The sequence below is a fragment of the Lates calcarifer genome, linkage group LG15 (genome assembly GCF_001640805.2).
Source record: "Lates calcarifer isolate ASB-BC8 linkage group LG15, TLL_Latcal_v3, whole genome shotgun sequence".
NCBI lineage: Eukaryota > Metazoa > Chordata > Actinopteri > Centropomidae > Lates > Lates calcarifer.
In genome coordinates this window covers 26,402,445-26,421,623 of record NC_066847.1, presented here as the reverse complement: position 1 = coordinate 26,421,623, position 19,179 = coordinate 26,402,445, and the positions used below count along the sequence as shown (strand labels likewise).

Sequence of the window (19,179 nt, the reverse complement as noted above, 5' to 3'; positions counted from 1 at the left end):
AGAGTAAAAGGAAAAACACCACGCTATACAATACTGTCCTTTACAACAACATCACAAACTCTGTTGTTGAGCAGTGCAGCACTATTGTTTTGTCTTGTGTTCAGGTTTAACTGTTATAATGTCCAACCTGGGCACTCTAAAGCTTTGCAGTAAAGACTGTGTGCTTTTACAAAACACTATGTCAATTTTAAATAACTGACTGATTTTAGATGCACAACATAGTAGTATTAGTAGTAGTAGTCCTAGTACTAGTAGTAGCCACAGCAGTAGCTGTAATAGTATTGCTCAACAGGTTGATGAGAGATATTTCTATTATTAAGTCTCTCTTTACGTGAACGAAAGGCACAAAAATCTAAAAATTTCAACAGTCCTCTACAGAGATGACTACGAAGCTGACCCAACACTTCGCTGCCACTAAATGCTTTTCTCAGGCAGGTGTTCCGAATTGTCAACTCGGAAGCAATTTATATCCTCGGTTAGTCCGTGTGTGACTCTGGGATTTGTAGTTTTTGACGCCGCCCAGCTACGTCAGCGGAAGTTTTCTGAGCGTACGTGAGCTAGGTCACATTGGTTCAGTTTTGTAATGTTTTGAGAAACAACACCATGATGGAGGCAGCCAACGCAGGTATTAAACATTTCTGCTGTCTTAAATGCCTGACGTGCTTTTCATGACGTAACGTTAGCTGAGAACGTTACAAGCTCTTTATACAGCTTTACTCAGCTCCGTGCTTTCAAGGAAGGCTCAATGTTATGTGGACTCGTGTAGCTAACGTTAGCTATGTAGCTTAAACTAAAGTGTTAGGTCTACGTAAAGGTCAATAAATTATTAATCACGTGTCCACTCAATTATACAATATGCATACCACCTACTTTAATGGTCTGAATTGACTGTATATGCCTTGAATAATACTAAGAATCATTATAATGAATACTAGAGACGAGGTGTCTCTCAGGTTTGGCCAAAGAAGCAAAGGTCTCTCATAATTAACATATATGACGATTAAAATGGGATAATGATGATGCTGGACGTGGTTATGTCGGTTTACCTGTGTATCTGTTTTCATTTTGATTTCCTCAGAGGAGATCCAACTGAGACATGTGGAGAAAGATGTCCTGATCCCCAAGTTGATGAGGGAGAAAGCCAAGGAGCGCTGTGCTGAGAAAGTTGAAGGTGTGTCTGTGAGATTGAAAGTGAGATAGCGCCTCTGTTCCTGGCCCTTTTTGTTCAACTCAACTCAAATACAAATAACATTAAATCTAAGAAAAGCAGGACCACCACCTTATCTCATATTTGCTTGTGATTTTTCTGGTAAAATTTGCCCCAGAAATTAAAATGTGTTTCTGATACACATGGTAATGTGTGTCGTAGTTTGATATGAATCGGTTTGCATCAGTTTGTCTGGTTTCCATCCACAAATAAGCTCACAAATACGATGCTGTTGGATCTGTTATAAAAGTAGAGAAAAACTTTGATAGTTTTTCAGCTGTCAATTAAAATGCTAAATAAAGCTTATGACTTTTAGTCAACTAAGATCATCATTCACACGTATCTGCTACTGCAGCCTATTATGGACATTATGAGGATATACTGAGTGGTGTTGCTAATATTTTCCCCACCTAATATGCCTTTTTTCACTGAAGACAATTTGACATGTCACAGTAGCACAGTCACAAGTGTAAGGAATAAAATGTAAATATAATTGCATTTTAAATATATGTTATGCTACATTAGCCTGAATCAGTTTTAGCCAGGTATAGCTAATAAACTGGCAACATTGTATTAGTGTTTGTCTGCATTACAAATGCAATACAAAGAAAGCTTTACTCAGAGCAAAACACTTGCATAGTGATACATTATTCACATTTAAGTTCAGGCACTATTCTTCTTTTTCATTGTCTTTCTGTTCCTGTTGTAGCTCATTTCAACCCTGATGTAGATATACACACATAGGTTCAGAAATCAGTAATCCATTTTAAATCCAAGCCTCTGAGGTCCCCTGTGTGAATCCTGACCTTAACCTAAGCCAGGTGTACAGACAAACATGACGTGCTTAAGCTAAAACAATGATAATATCTTGTGTCTTTAATGAACGCACTCACTAAACATTTATAGTGTTGGTAGGAAAACTACGTGAACCCTTTCACTAACACATTTTGTGCTGTACCTTTTGAACCATCTTAATTAGGTGTTCACCTCTGGGGAGAGTAGTTTGTCTGTGAACTGATGAATATCTGAACTCTTTGAGATGACTATGTTACTCTTTCCAGCTTCATGGGAATCATCGACTCTTGATTTTAAGTCTTGTGAGATCTCTTTTGTTAGGCATGTGTCATGCCAGCATGCCTATTGTGAATAGCAAACTCAAAATGAGTGTCTTTTATATAAATCAAAGTAGCTCTAACCCATACCAACAATCTTGTTTCAATGATTGAACTCCAGGTTTGTGAACTCCTGACTAGCTTTGTCGATGTCATTTGCAGAGGGATTCACATCTTTTTCCAAACTACACTGTGATGTATGTGGTACGGACAAGAACAATACAATGAATTTGTATAGCATTAATTAAAATAAATAGTTTGTAATCATATTGTCTTTGTTCTTAATTGTATGAGGTTCTGACCATATTTTAAGACAAATTTATGCATAAATGCAGATGATTCTTAAGAGTTCACTTACTTTTCTTGTATATAAAATAAAACCCTGCACCGACCCCAATTCAATCCTTGTATTTTTCAGAAGGAGACTGTTTGAAGAAAAAGTCAAAAGTGAACCTCCATACCATATAATTTGTTCATTTAAGGTTACAAATTTGCATTACCAAAGCCTTATTATCCTCATTATGAGTGAACAGTGGGTTTGCATGTCAATTAATATGAGAGGATTGCTGATTTATTTCCAAAGTCAGATTTTTTTCTTTGATAGATTTTAAACAATAGAATTCAGTTGTCACTAGAGTTAAGCTTGACACTAGGATACTGTTACTGTTTTGTTCAGAGAAATAAGGCTTTTTGTCCGAGAACAGAGAGCGTAAATACATATTAGTCACACTTTTTGCATATTAAATATAGTTGCGACTTCGCCAACTATATTTAATATGTAGACAAGAAAGAAACTGAGGTCAGACCACAATGTGTAGTATTATTTTAATCACAAACTGAACAATCTGTCTATAGCCATAAAAATCTTACTCCCCTGACAACACTGAAGATGGATTATTGAGGCATTAGATGTTATTTATTTTTCAAATGGTAACTCTCAGGTGAAATTGTCATATCTTGATTGTTTTTACATAATTTTGAAGATCGTAGATCGTACTCCGTTTGCGACCTGTTTCTGTGAGGGTGTATTTGTTCTGTCCCAGAGAAGGAGTCTCTTGTAACCTTCTTGTTCCTGTGCCTTGACCTTTTGACTCTCTCTGGCTAAACTGTTTTCTGCCGCTGTGAACACCTGCTTCTTGAGTCCACTTACTTTCTCTGAATTGAGGAGCAGTCAAGCCAATTGGCATGACACCAGCTGCCACTTCGTCTGCATGGAAGTGGTGGCTGCAGCTTTGCTCACACATCCCCTGTGTGCTGCAGCAACACATCAGCCAGATAGTGACTAGGCTATGTGGTTTTTAGAAATCAGATGACAGCCAGTGTGTACAGCTCACACAGGGAGACAATACACATGCAGCCTGAGGTGGTGGGACAGACAGTGGCTGTGTGTGGGTAGTGGAAACCCCCCTCACATTACTAGCTTCTCTTCCCACTCATTTTCACACCTCCATCCTCCACCTTCTATCATCTCATTCTGTGTGTTTGTGTCTGCACAGGGCTCCCGCATGTGTGTCTATGACTGTGTTTCACAAAGAAAAGTGAAAAAAAAAAAAACACAATCTACGAGTATGTTTTCCTGTTATCTGTCTCTGCATGTATGTCTTTACACACTGCATGGTTGTATATTGCAGGCTTTGTTGTTGAGGTAAACAGGTACTACTGACCTGAGCACAACACCTTTGTACTTTGACTTTACCTGACGTGATTTTTCCTATTGTGATGATGATTCATGTTGATGCTCACACATGCCTGTGAACCATACCATTTGAACAACCTACACACTCAACTAGCAACCACTTTCACAGTGACATTGACTCCTGTTATGTTCTAGCAAGACTTTGATTTGCAGAAAGTGATTGTAAATTTTAAATTTCCAAATTCAAAACATGAAAGACAAAAAAAATGAATTGAAACAGTAATTTTCCCTTTGACATTGATATATTTTAAAGCTACTGATTCATTTTTAATCCATTTCATTGTTCAGACATACAGAAACCTTGCTCAAAATTCTGATATTTAGTTTCTGTTATGTCTAATTATGTATTAGAGACTCACACTTTATATCTTCCTCTAAAGGTCCAAATCTCCCCAAACATACAAGCCCCTAGCTTCTGCTTTCTTCTAACTGCCAAAGTGCACTTCTGCATCTTTAAAAATGGCAAACAAGACAGCCTAAAGTGAAGGTGGCATCACACTTTTCTTTAGAGGGGCCTCTTCTGAAAGCTAGTCTCATAGATTTGCCTTTGGCATAGTAGCGATCAGAATGGCAACCCTCTGCATCCTCTATTAGTACCACGAGACAGGGATGAGGCGTTTGTTGATTAGATTAGTCGCACTGTTGTGCTTCCCTAAATTGCTTTTGCAGTTGGTTTCTTCACATGTGCATCCTGATGAAAGTGTCTGTGTGATAACCATACTGATGCCACTGATATAGCTAATTATGATGTCAGTGTTTGTAAAGGGGACATTGGAGGGCAGTGGTTTTAATTAAAGCTTTGAGCAAGAGCTTGCTAACTAGGTGCATACTCAGAGTCTTCAGCACCTTGTTTACAATGAGGACCTTGCACATTTAACCTGGAATACACCACTAGTCACTGATGCAGCTTTGTGGGTGCGCTTTTGATTTGTATAAGTGACAATCATCATGTTTAGTGATCACCTAATTTTCTAATTGTATAGATAATCTTGCCACATTAGATTGCAGCCTGTGTAGTGAGCTGGGTCAGAGGGGATAACATGCAACAAAGATTAAACATATGTTCAATTGGATTTGAAGTCATGCTGTCTCAGGGGGTTTGTATGTGCTTTATTTTTTAACAAAGCCACTTTGTGCCGTTAAACATGTTTTTATTTTTAAGTAGCATATATGCAAACCTACAGTCATTTGCAGAATTTGTCTGGTCTGTAAGTCTGCAAGGGTTTTCTAAAAGTTAAAATATCATACAACCATTTGTCCGTCAGCTCTGCCTTATCTGTTAAAGACACAGCCTTAACGTCACATTTCTCACTCCCGATAATGTAGGACCTGTGATTTCTGGAAGCACTCCTTTTTTTGGCTTAGTTATTGTTAATAACCCCTGGCTAGTCCCAGGCCTCATTGGGTGCTGTGATCAGTGAAGCATAAACTATATTTAATTCTTGGATGGTAAAGACATGTTTATATTTGCAGGTGGTGTGCTGACTGTTATACAGCTAGTGTGGAAACAGAGCAACCACAGATACAACCACTTTGTGGCCAGTACAGTTAAGCTCAGTCCTTGTGTGAACAAGGAAACATGGGTTTCAGCTTGATAAGAGACTGTATGACCTATGACCAGGCTCCTTATTGTGGTGGAGTGACAAGATGAGGCCCATCTTGGTTTGCTTGTGGATACTTGTTTTCTTTTCTGCTCTTATACTATAGGATCAAATCATATAAGCTGAAAGGCAGATTGTTAAAAGATGTGAAGCAGGTTCTATTAATAAAGTAATGTTTGAGGCTATTGTATATGTTGAGCCTGTTCTTCTTTCTTTTTTGCTAATTTCTCCTTCTCTCTACCACCTCTCTTCTCCACCTCCCACCAGCCTTCAACCACTGCTGTAAAGAGTCTGGTTTTCTCATGGCGTTTAAGTGTCAAGAGGAGAATTCAGTGCTGAAGGAATGTCTGACACTGCAGTGAGTATTTTGCAGTTTCTCCTGCAACACCGAGCACTCACTCACCAAGGTGGCTCCCCGTGTGTTATTGCACCACGTGTTACCCCACCAACACCTTGCACAGGGGCTTACCCACTCTCTCCCACCCTCGCTGACGCATTAAACTGTTGCCCAGCAAGTCTCAGTAGTCTCAAAACCATAGAATCACCATCAAAGGCTACATTCATTCTGTAAAATAAATACTGTTACTTCTGTCTGCCACCAGCTACAAAGACCCCATGTTCTTCGAGGAGTGTAAGCAAGAGTACATCCGAGACAAACTGGAGTTTGAAAGGACGGGGATCCCATCAAAGAACAGGAAACAAAAACTCCCCACTAGCATGTAATGAACAACATGACACCCAAAGAACATCCCTCCTCTGAAGGTGAAGGTACAGAGCATGATGCTCTAACCAGAACTAGCACCAAGTCCTGCACACTTAGTGGTCATCATGGTCATCTGGCAGGGTATATTACTGATAGAGCCACAAGCCTGTGCTTTATTTAAATCTGTGGAGTTTTTGTGACTGAAGCTACTTTGGTGTGCAAGAATGGTATATAATCAAATCGATGCCTATTTTTTATGTTCTTCATTAGATGGCCACAATTGTTGCATCATAATTATCTTTCTCACTTAATTGAATCAGCAGTATTTACCTTACATTTACCAATTGATTGATAACAATGCAGGGCTTTGGCTGTAGAGGTGTGTGGTTGTAAATTGAGGGATGCTCAATATCTGCTGAGTAGTAATATGTATATGTTCTACATACAGTGACAACACAAGTGGTAATAAGGAGTCTGGCTTGTTGCCTTTGCCTAGCTCAGAAGGTGTATATTAACATCAGATCAGATTTGTACAGTGTTGGACATGTCTGACAACTAACCAAGCAATGACATGCAGTTACAGAATCATGTGATCAGTTGGCATATGCAATGAAATGTGACACTGTATTCTGTGGCAGTAAAGTCTATATCAGTGGCAAATTAGACAAAGTATGAGTCATTCGTGCATTTTGTTCCAGATAAAGTTAGACCATCCTCAGCATGTTTTATTCAAACATGTTACAGAATTGAATGACGTGTATTCCTTAAGGGTTTGGATAGTCTTTACACTATTGAAAAGGCAGTGTTAGCAAAATCAGCTTACATTCAATGTAAAATTTACCTACCTTCAGCACATTGTTTACTTCAGTTCAAATGTCAGTGCATTCTAAAGTATGTGCAAATTTCTAAACATTTTCTGATTCAATTGGCCACTCTTATTGGCGTCAAGTTGTACAATGTAAGAGCTTTGATTCAAAGTGTTCTGCTTCAGTGTTTGTATTTTGAGACAGGGAGTCACACATCAGCCTTTGAGTCAGACCACACTGACACAACAGAGTGGAGCTACATTAACTTCTTAATTTGATAGTTATTTTGAAGGGTCAGTCACTTTATGTAATTAGTTGTGTTAGGTTTATTTAAAAAAATGAAAAACAATTAAAAAGTAAAAATGAAATTTGGTTCATTTTCTGTTACCATCTTATCCGCTTTGCCTCATCATGTCTTACTGTGTTTTACTGTTGAAGCCATCTCACGTCTGCACTGTTGTATATCTGTTATCTCAAAGAACCAGAGATGGCTCATTATGATGAAAAGTGTCCAGTAAAGTGTGAAATTATAGATGTCACAAGTTTCTAGAGCCTAAAATGATGTTTTCAAGTTGCTCAGCTCCAACATTTCAAAACCATAAGGTCATCAATTTTTAGCAGTATGACTTTGAAGGAAAGCAGTATGTGAAGAGAGACCTGGGGAAATTTTAATTGTAATGGATACATGACGAGTTAAAATATTGAACAATCAGTTACTGAGTTAACAGATTGTTCAGTAGTATGGAGGCCTTGTGGACAATAGGAACTGTTCTGCTGCTGAGATGTAGTGTAAAATAAATTACTCAAAATGTCTATGAAGCCAAAAACAGGTTGTCGCTGGTTTCATCTGTAAAGTAGCTTGACATGCTAAAGCCATCTGTTTATTAAACTGAACCACAGAAACTCATTGCTAAAAATATGATTTGAGACACAGAGTAACCTCACACCGTCTCTTCCTTTTATTTGTTTAATCGATCATATTTACAAACAGTCTGAAGTGCAGTAAATCTAAAATATAATCCATATCTACTGTACATTGCATTTTGGTTTGCAAATCGTTTACAGAAGTATGAAACTACTGCTGTAAAATAATTTTTTTTTAATTAATAACAGAAAGACCACAGTTATCATGGAACAGAATGAAGAAAATCAGAAAAGCAAAAACTTTTCAATGACCACAGGCCTTTGTGCTTTGTGCACCTATTTGTCAAGTCACAGCTCACATTTCTTCAGGTTAATATGCTTATTGTCTTGTCACCATTGCAGACAGTAGTAATACAGATCAGAAATCTTAGGGGAGGGGGAGGAAACAAAACGAAACAAAACAAAACAAAACAAAACAAAACCTATGGTTTGGAGTGCAAAACCGCATTTGGCAGATTACTGAAGCCCACCATTTACATTTATACAGATATGCACATTCTTTCCTCTGTATACCTTGTATTCTACTTGTGTTTTCTTTTGTACATCCCTCAGCTTATACTCACCTGACACAACAACTTACCTCATTCTGCAAAACAAATGGGTCATAGTTTAACATCAGCACAGTACAGAGCTTAGATACATCTCCTGTTCAAAATCTCCACAAACCTAATCACGTTTCCAAAATACATCGGAGTGTATGAATTCTATTCCATGAGTCTTTCAAATGAAAAGTCTGACAGAAAACATCCAACAATGCACAGCCTTACATATACATGCCCCTTTAGAAATGAGAAATGGAGATATGACAGATATTGTTTGATAGTAATTCTGTGAAAATTGAATATGTGATAACAGGCAGGTTTACAGAGGCTTGCATGAGCTGTGGAATTTCTGTAAAATCGTAAACAGTTGAACCCTTTCTGGTGCTAGTGTGGGTGGAGTGTTTTATTTCATAAGCAAGACACTGGTAGCTTAAGATGATCATTTGCCACTCATTTTACAATCTCCTCAAAAATCCAAATGCTGTAACTGCATTCTCAAAAATGATTTGGTAAGCATAGGTAGAGTGACAACCCACTTTGATAATGATCCATAAGGACTGATGAAAATAAGAGTTTAGAAAAAAAAAAGGTTTTATTTGGTAGCTGTTCAAATTTGGATCAAAAATCTGTGATTATCATACATTTACTGTATGTCTGTCTCCATCACAGTATAGAAACAAACAAATCAAGTCTTCATACCAAACTCCTTCATATGATCATGAGACATAGATTGGACTACATACCTTGTATACTTTACAGCAATTGAATGTAAAAAGACTTGCATTGAAGGGAGTACAGTTTTACAAATTCTAGTACTATGTGTCCAGCTGTGGCCCCAGTGATCATTGGCCACAGCGAATGGAAAAAGAGGCCCTTTGAGCCCTACTGGGTTCATAATGATGAGATACAGATACAGGCAGGCGAGAAGTGTCCACACACTGATCTGCACGCACAGGCACACTCTGTTTGATGTGCATATATGCACGCACAGAAATTAAATTGCTTGTATGCATGCTTGCACACATGTATGCATGTGCATACAAGGACACATACACACGGACAAACTATTAATTCTACTGCGAGTCTCTCCTCAACTTTTCCTCTGCGAGGTCAGATATGTTCACAGATGCAGTGCGCAGAGAAATGAATAAAGTTTATAGAGTCTTGACCTCGAAAAGGCTTCCTCTGGCGTTAATTAGTTCCCACAACCAGTAGGTCCAGTCCAGTCCAGCCCAGAGGTGTGGTCTTATCAACTTAAGGCAGGTAAGGTGGTAGCTATGTGGCAGGGTTGGAGAGTCCATTCATTTTATTTTTCCATCCAATTCTACACTCTCTTAAATCATCTATTCTCCCATCAAAGTTCCTCTCAATAGGGTTTGGCCCATTCAGTATTGGGTGGGCTCCTGGGACTGTAATTACCCATTGAGGATGAGGAGTTGGATGCAGCAGAGTGTCCCTCCCAGAACACAGCATCACTGGGCTTTGGGGGACTGGGGAAGGACCTTGAGCTCTCATCCAAGGAAGCTTGGTTCAGGGGAGGAGGGGGCAGCATGACAGAGCAGGCGTTATTCCCAATCAGAGCCTCTCCTGAACAGCTCTGGGAGGGCCAGGGCCCATTGTACCAGCAGTCCTCCTTCAGACTGTCTGGCAGCAAGGCGCACGAAGGGCCGCTGACAGGAGGGCAGGGGCGTCCGGAGCACGAGGGGAGTGGGGGGGCACTAGGGGGGCGAGGCACTGACGCCCGAGGAACTGGGTGGTTGTTCTTTTCCACGTCATCCAGACACTGGATTGGAACTGTTGAGGCAGCAACAGAGAGAGTGAGTGATAGGAAGCAGAGAAAGGGAGAGGGACAGTGAATGTGGGGGAGGAAAGATGAGAGTGACAGGTGATAAAAAGATGGAACTGGTTGTATTAACAGTTTTCACAGGTCGTCAACACATTGATTTAGGCAATTTCAGTAATGGAAGCTGCAGTAGTAACAGTGGTAGCTTTTGCATCTTCTTTCCAAGAATTCAAAAATAAAACATTTGGACTATTTTCTCTCTTTGTAATATTTTAGCTTCAAGCCTCATGGTATTAATATTGTGGCACTAGTACAAATTAAGCTTTTCAGTATCTTTCTAAAGTAAGCAAAGTATTTTTTGTTATTTGTCTTATAGTACAATTTGAATGCTGCAGTTGTAGACACATTAATAGAGCACAGATTATACACTGAAGAAAAACAAAGTAATTTATTATTTTTTCTATGTTGATCATTAGCATTAATCTAACTACATTTAATTTTATTCAACAGCTATATGTCAGAAATGGACGTCACTCAGTTAATTCCCACCATTTGTTTGATTTTTCTGTGCTTAAGGTGGTGAGAAAGGTATATGAAATTGTTTTGTTTCATCATGTCTGTAAAATCTAGTAGGCAGCAAAAATTAAGCCATCCACTCTCTCCTCAAATTGCTAAACGATGTCTGCCTTTGTTTTTGGCACCATGATTGCACCTCAGTGTTTACTTCTGTACTTATTTACATGTGGATTAAGCTTAGGTTTCTACAGAGATAAAACTCTAAAGTGCATTCAACAGAGCCTTTTGATCCCTGACTAGATAATAAGCCTCACAGTGTAAAAACATAGTAGTGAGGTAAAATCTCACACCATGCAGTGGGGTACATATGTTGTACACTAAAACCTCTGCACCATATAAATATCCTAAATAATCATACAAAACTCACCAGAACAAAAACCTAATCAGACAAACCTCTGTGCATAAACTAAGCCACACAAATCAGATGTCCTAATCTCTCACACACATCATTGCTTTGCTATCAAATCATCATCTTGAGTGAATAATTAAGTTTAAATGAGAGTATTTTCTCTCGCTTTTTTCCCCTACCTCTCTCCATCCACACACATCTATCCATCCATCACTCCCTGCTACTCTTCCATGAGAGGGCCTCCTGAGGCTAGGATTTGAATAAAAGTGATTCCAAAGGAGGAACATTAGAAGAATACAGATGCACAATATGATTGAATAAATACATAGCTCCCCCTCCTCCTCGCTCCCTTTCTTTGCCACTCCTGCTTTCCTTCTTTCTCTCTATCAGTCTCATCTAAGTTACAGGATTACCCTCTTATTCAGTGGAATAAATAGGCCAAGATTTATTTTCTTGCCATATTTCTTTCTAATTTTCACCTCCTGGTCTCCTCTTCTGACACTCAGAGGGAATTGACAACAGAGGTAATCTCTCCTAGGGTAGAATGCATCATCACAGAGGGAGGGGAGAGGAGGGATAGACCATTTTATGATATTCTTTATCAAAGTGTTTGAGCAGTAAGATAAAATCTGCAGTCTTATCGCACCCTAATACAAATTGTAACAAGGAGCAGCAGGAGAAATCTTCTCAGTAAGTAGTACTTCTTTAAAAAGCTTTCCCTTAAGTGAGGAGAAGCAGTAATAACTCCCTATTTGCACTTGATGTTAGCTACATTAGTTCCTGTGTAAAGAAGCAAGGCTGACACTGCCTGACACCCAAGAAACACATATTCTGATGTCAGATTAGCTAAACTGTCAATATGTTACAGGCCAAATACAGAGATGCAAAAGTAAACTTAAAATCACATTAATGCATACAATGCTTATTTAAAGGCAAAGTTTACATGTGTAAATATTTTTCTCAATTGAAATGTAATACAATAAAGATTTTTTTAATATTTAAAGGGATAATGATTAAAACAAAAGAACAGTGTTGCCTGAGCTCTGAAGGAAAAGGCATAATTTGTATTTTTGTTGGTCTGAAAGACATAAGAAACCTAAACAAAGATGTCAAGACTGCACTGTAGTCTCACTGCATCTGAGTGTAACCTGTGAGAAATTGCTATAGGGGTATGTAGGGGATACACGATGTTCCCCATGCTGTATACAGTGTAGCTGAGGAGGTGTGAAAAGGCAGCAGGGGAGCAGTGCTGGTGGCTTATCACATATATACTGACACAAACACAGAAAACAAAGTTTGAGAGATATTATATTCACAAAACAGCAGTCTCTGTATTACGCCTTACCTTGTCTTGTCTCACTGATCAATGGCCTGAGTTTCCTGATCAGGCCTGTTTGGTGTTTCAGCTCTGAATGGAGGTGAGTGACCTCGCAGCGCAAAGCCTGGCACATCTGCAGCATGCCTGTCTCGCTGCAGATCAACAGAATATTTGCCTTAAATGTGATGTTCAAGGCTGTTCTGGTTTTCTACACAGCCTGCCTTGTTAGAAACATCCAACTATCAGACACAATCTCATGTGGTAAAGGATCGTACGCTGTGTGACATGCTGCAGCTCATAGTTTCAGTAGAATACCATTCATATATCCTTCATATTGTTGTGGGTACTCACTCCTTAAACTCAAGAAATCTTCAATTTCACCTGTTTGTTGAAATTCCAAAATGTCACCTGTCACATAAGATACTGAGGCCTGATCTATTTAGCAAACTACAAAAATCCCTGCAGGGCCTTGTTAATAGAGTAATTTCTTTGTGCCAACAATAACTGCGATATGGTTTTGTTTCTCTGCTGACACATTTAACACTGCTGATGTTAAGCCACAGACAAGTTTCACAGGTGCTGAGCATATTCACCCAACAGCATAAGTTCACATTACTATGGTACATTTAGGCTAGATTTCTGAGACTTGCAAAGGAAAAACATATTATTTGCTACATTAACACTGATGGGTTTTCTGACAGAAGGGGCGGCCTGTATTGATGCTAAACCCCTCAGTACCATCAGCTGTATTAAAATAGTGGTAGGTTGGTTGGTATGGCTGCTGAGGTCAGCAACACCTACAAACTGTCCTTTCCACACCTTAGGTAAAGATGCAGAATCTCATCAACACTTTGTGTCTTAAATTCAAACACCTGCCTGAAACAATAAAAGAAAAATAGTGAGGAAAAAACTCAAGCTTTTTGTGCTGCTAAAAACTAACACCTGAAAACTGCTGACACGGGAAACAATTATAATGCACCACAGAAATTCCTCTTCATGAAATGTAAGTCAGTGCTAATTTACAGAAGATTATCTGACTGAAAAAGTAGGCGGGGTGCAATTCCATATGCCAGAGCTAGTAAATTATTTCTAATGGACACAAGTGTTAAGGGTTCAGCCAGTCTTGAGCATGTCTAAGGTTCAGTTGCTTCTGCATATCATCAGCTGTTATGTAGACAAAGTTAAAATGTGTAAAGCTGCACCCTCCTCTAGTGGCCAAAGAAGACAACTACATGTCATGGTAAACACACTGGGAGAGAGAATACTGCACCGGTGAAATCAGATCTCCTATACTGCAGCATACCTGTATGACTTGTCGAGTGTCTCACATGCCATCTGTCTCAAACTTGGTCCTCAAGTTTTAAAGGACCATTCTGATGTTTTATTTTAGCCTGAGCAGACTGAAGAGGGTTGGGCACTGAGGTGGCAGCCACAATGATATTCATAAAAGACTTTACCTTGCATTATACTTTGCGTCACAGGTCAGGTCTAAGTCTGGTCCGTTAAGGCCATGGGGTTCCTCCTAAAAGAGAGTAAAGTTATCAATGATAGACAGTGGAGGTATCTGAAGCAGTTGTTTTTTGTTTTTTTTATTGTTTTACCTAACTTAGGTCTCCTCTGTTCCCCTTCAAGCAATACTTTCTTCTTCTCACTACTTCCTCACTGGTCTGTTTCCCAGTGTCATCCTGTTTCTCTCTGCCCTAACACCCCTCCTCCACTGTTTTCCTCTCTTTTCCTCTCTTCCTGTTACGCTACATCGTCTATGGTGGTTCAGCGCTGTTCTCTCTGGCTCTTCCTCTCTCACCCCCTCTTTTTTCTATCTCCTTCATTTTCTATGATCCTCTTCTCTCTTTCCAGCTCTTTCTTCCCACCTTTACTTACCCCACCTCTCTCCACCAGTCTGCTGTTTTCCAGTGTCACTCTCTCCAGCTCCTTCTGCAGTTTGTGTATCTTTAGGTCAGTGTTGACCCTATCCACCTGCCAGTAGTCCTGAGGGCTGTTCAGGCTCTTCATCACTGAGCACACGTTATCAAAAAAGAAGTTTAACAGTCAATATCCATGAGTGAGGAAATGTTAAATTCAATTATTTTTTGCAGAACTTTTGAACTTCTGAATGTTCTGATGAGTTACTCCACATCAAGATAAAGTAATACAGTTAAATATGATAATGATAATGATGATAATACATGGTTTTGCACAATGGAAGAAATACTCAGATACTAAAATTAATTAAAAGCAGTAATAACAGAGTAAAAATAATCCATTGCTAGTAAAAGTCCTGCAAATTTTACTTGAATAAAAATATGTCAATATTATCAGCAAAATGTACTTACCATGTGTAAGTACCACAGATATCTGTTGTGCAATAGTCTCTTTAAGAGAATTATAATGTTAGATTATATTAATGGATTATTTCTATTGATGCAATAAGGTGTATTGTAATGTTGTAGCTGGTTGATGTGGAGTTAGAACTAATTTTAGCTAATTATACACATATGGGTTAAAGCTACAAAAACCATCACATTTTATGAGCCACTTATTAAAAGTTATGATTTCTGTAGATCGTTTTTTGTATGTAAGATCTTAATTTAAAAAATCACTAGTAATGAAAGTATAGCTGTCAGATGCATGTAGTGGAGCAGAAAGTGAAATGAAATGAAAAATTCTCAAGTAAAGCACAAATACCTCAAAACTGTACTTAAGTGTAGTACTGTAAATGTAATTACTTACACTGGTAACTGCTTACTGGTTTTTCATCTTTAAATTTTACACAGACGTCATTATCAAAATATTTTAACACATACACGTTCAATATCATCTCACTTTAGAAAAGATAAAATAAATACCACACTTCATACTAGATGCTGCTTAGCTGTTACACAGAATAGAAAGCAGGCCTTTGTGCTCTACCTGTACCTTGGCTGGTCTCCATCTCTGTCTTCAGCTGAAGCAGCTCCAACTCTTTGGCCTGGAGCTGCTCTGTCAGCAACCTCTCACTCTCACTCTTCTCCTTTTTCTGACAGAGAAAGAGAGGAAACAGTGAGGGAGAGGGAGGGGAGAATGAAGGGAGAGTCAGCATTCATACCAATGCAGGACAAACTCTATTGCTCCCACATTACACAAAACCTGTGAGTTCTTGTGTCAATTTAAAGAAGGTTCAGATTAATCAGGAAACGCACCAGTTTGTTAAGCTCCATCTGCAGGTCCTCCTTCTCTATATAGATACCTCGGTAAGCACTGAAGGCCTTGTTCACGTACTGGGGACCCTCTGATGGAGGCGCATCTGGCCTGAAGAGCTACAGTGGTGGTGGATAAAACACACAGAAAAGAGAGGAGCTGAGATCAATTTCATTTAATTTGAATATCTGTGGTAGGAAGTTACTTTCCTCCCACCACATCCTATCTTGATAGCCCAAATGCTGCAGCAGATAAAACCAAATTAAACACTTGTAGAGAGGCTTTTCTGCCCACGTGTTGTGCAGGATTTTCACTGTAGCCCACCATCTGCACTAGGACCCCTCCTATTTAAATAGCTCTCTCTGCATTGTACTGGATCCTTTATTTTTTTGTAAATCCAATTTCAGGAGCCTTCTCCTCCAATGTGAAGGGCTCCAACATATTATTTGGCAATGCCATGCTTTTCCAGACCTCCTCTCTGTTTTTAGACAGTGCAGATTTATTTCTCATTGTTTTATAGCTTTAACTATAGGCCAACAATATTAATGATGCTGGCATGCAGACTCTCCCGGAGGCAAGTATTTTGCAGCGTGGTGTTGAATTTGCTGACTTTTTCCAAACTTTCTCTAAGCATTTTGTGTTTGTCCATAATTCCAACGTCCTGATAAATGGAAAAGGAAATCTGTTTTCATTCATCTCTGTCTCCAGCTCAAACTTTCTAAACCTTGCGCTCAGGCTGTTTAGCCATCTGGATAAGCAGCATGTTCTTTTACTTCCCTCTCCCATAAGACATAATCACTTTCTTCAATATTCTCCTTGCCTGTCTCCCACCATCACTTCGTCCTGCCCATTTACATCTATACCTTATCCTCCAGCTGCTTAACTCTCTTCCTCAACAAGGTATTCTCTCGCTCTGTGTCTCTCAGCCTCTTCTTGATGTCCTCGTAGGCTGTGACCAGGGCAAAGTGGGAGGCAACAGATTCGTCGCCGGCACACACCGACACAGGACTCTCGCCAGTGGCAGAGTAGGCCGTTTCGTGTTTAAGAATACAGATGTCATCATCCACTGCCAGGGGCTCCATGCCTGCACAGGCCTACTCTGTAAAAGATAGAAGACCTGGGAATCACATCAATAGTTTCATGTTGAAAGGGATAAATATGTTTTGTATTTTTGTAAAAGCCAAAGACAAAACAATGATACAACTATTTGTTTCTTGAAGTCGAGTTAGAACCTTCTATCCTAAAGCACTCAGCAAAAAAGTTATGTTATTACACCTGATGGGGGTGGTCATTGCTACTTATGTTCTGCATATCCTACAGATCACTCTACAGTCAAACGGTGTCCCTGTGCTGTAACTTTTTATGACTGATGACACTTTGACATTCCAAAGATTGTGCACTCCCCTTTACTCATGTTTACCAATGGTGGTCCTCTATTTCTAACATACAAACCACTCCTACAGGAAATGTAAAGTGCATCACTTCCTGTGTGCAAGAGACATTTTGACAAGAGCTACCAGAGGTGAAAGGTTCAGAACAACAAATGCAGCAGCATTTCATGTATGTTGTTTAGTCTGGAATCAGAAGGAAACTGTGGCTATGAGGCAGAGTTTTGGCTTAAATATGATAAGGTCTACAAATTATTTTTTTACACTTTGACCCAAAAGGTAAAAAATCAAATGTAACTATTAGCTGATCAAATGTTTGTTCAACAGATGTGTTTTGTTTGATCATTTATTTCAGGCAATTTAACATAAGGTCTAGAGTTGATTTTCAGAATGACTACAGTGACTGGGACAGGCCTAAAACAGCATCAAGCCACATGTGGATGAGCACAGTACTGCCATCATCAGACCAATGTTACAATAACATATATCTTTCTTTTGTAAAGTTGACTCAGCTTCCACCAAACTTTCGTCATATGACTGATTTGTACAATCTAGTCCATGGAGCTTTCAACATCGACCATTTTGCTAGAATACCAAAGAAGGTGAGAGTAAACGTGAGTAAACACCTACGGTTTATTGCAGGAACATTGAAACATTGGTAATATGGGTCATAAACTATATTAGATCTGTAATGGTCTATATGAGATCTATATAGCGGCTGTATAAGTACAAAGACAAACTTTTTGCATACAGATGAGAGAAAGGTGTCACACTGACCTAAGCACTGTCATGTTGTTATGAGAGTGTGACATACTCCAACTGACTCTCAGTAGGAATGTTTTGGTGCAGCCAAACTAACTGAAACAGACATTATCTTACTCCCCACACCCTCCTGGATACCGTTTGGAGTAGATGCGGGCAGCAGAGACGGTGCAGCTAACGCTATCGATGATGTCAGCATGCAATGATGCAGCAAACACCGAGGAGCCAAGTTCTTTACTCTAAAGGCCGAAGCTCTTATAGAGACAAGTTTCAGCAAAATACCTGGACAGGCCCTTAGATCCGTGCTACGGATATAAACCAAAATATAGCTGACTTTCATGGACGACTTCAGAGAGCGGTGGTGGGAAATTGAAAGTGACCCAAGCAAAGTACACAAAACGAAAGTGAACCTAAGTCCAAACACAAGACATGAAGAGCAACGTCATTTCGTTAGACTTTCCCAGGTAAAACAGGAGAGCGCAGAGACTAGCAGACCTTATTTCATACAGACTGGCAATAAAAATCAGCCATAATCAGGATGTAAACAATCAATGAATCTCGTATGTGTACGATGCTAACGTTGTAGTGTTAGCTTCCGTGAGCTCTGTTGACAGTCGACACAACACAGTGATAGGCAGTTCTAAAATAGGTTACAGACTGAAACACAACCAGCAAACAACGACTTGGACAAACATAAAATCAATATCATAATCTAACCTTACGGTGATCGAAACGGTCGATCTGTTATGGTGATAACAGTTAGCTAGCGGTTAGCTAACGTCTTCTGGCTATTTGTGGCTAGGTGAACTAGCAGCACTCGATTATTTTTCACTCTCGACTTTTACTAACCGTGTTAGATGCTGTCCTCAATTAGGTGCCAGTTGACCACACAGGGTTATCATTTATTCTTGACAAAAGAAGACCTGTTTCTCGGGGACAAACAAAGACGACGGTGAACACTCGCACCGTGTCAGAACTGACAGGTGAGGAAACAAAAACTTCCGGGAGTCACTTGACTGCCGAAGTCTTTTCAAAATAAAAGCAGGATGTGAACCGAGCTGTGTGACATTACGCATGGTGAACTAGATTGGCTAGACTGTGAGGCAGGAGATTGAATTGAATAAATGCAGTGTACGCAATGTGGTTCGGCAACACGTAAAGGGAGAGGCTCAGCTGAATTAAAACACAGACTGTATCTGACAACCTTGACAAAAGCACAACTCAAAAGAAACCAG

At 39.4% G+C, this 19,179-nt stretch overlaps 2 protein-coding genes across 5 annotated transcripts; one reads left to right on the top strand and one right to left on the bottom strand.

Annotated features, from left to right (window-relative positions):
• The first annotated feature begins 494 nt into the window (after nucleotides 1-494).
• Nucleotides 495-6,988, top strand: cmc1 (C-x(9)-C motif containing 1). The gene is made up of 4 exons (XM_018684916.2): nucleotides 495-625; nucleotides 1,079-1,171; nucleotides 5,884-5,974; nucleotides 6,219-6,988. Exons 1-4 carry the CDS (start codon nucleotides 604-606, stop codon nucleotides 6,337-6,339), a joined length of 327 nt encoding a protein of 108 aa, XP_018540432.1. The 5' UTR covers nucleotides 495-603; the 3' UTR covers nucleotides 6,340-6,988.
• Nucleotides 6,989-8,061: 1,073 nt separating this feature from the next.
• Nucleotides 8,062-18,962, bottom strand: azi2 (5-azacytidine induced 2). 4 transcript variants are annotated; one of them, XM_018684884.2, is made up of 8 exons: nucleotides 18,794-18,962; nucleotides 16,658-16,893; nucleotides 15,797-15,913; nucleotides 15,528-15,633; nucleotides 14,499-14,632; nucleotides 14,075-14,139; nucleotides 12,645-12,769; nucleotides 8,062-10,385 (listed from the first exon to the last, which is right to left on the bottom strand). In XM_018684884.2, exons 2-8 carry the CDS (start codon nucleotides 16,874-16,876, stop codon nucleotides 9,958-9,960), a joined length of 1,194 nt encoding a protein of 397 aa, XP_018540400.1. In that variant the 5' UTR covers nucleotides 16,877-16,893; nucleotides 18,794-18,962; the 3' UTR covers nucleotides 8,062-9,957. The 4 variants fall into 4 exon arrangements, with proteins under 4 accessions (XP_018540400.1, XP_018540417.1, XP_018540408.1 ...); XM_018684901.2 differs by having other exon boundaries at nucleotides 15,534-15,633; XM_018684892.2 differs by having other exon boundaries at nucleotides 16,658-16,911; nucleotides 18,794-18,959.
• Between the last annotated feature and the right edge of the window lie 217 nt (nucleotides 18,963-19,179).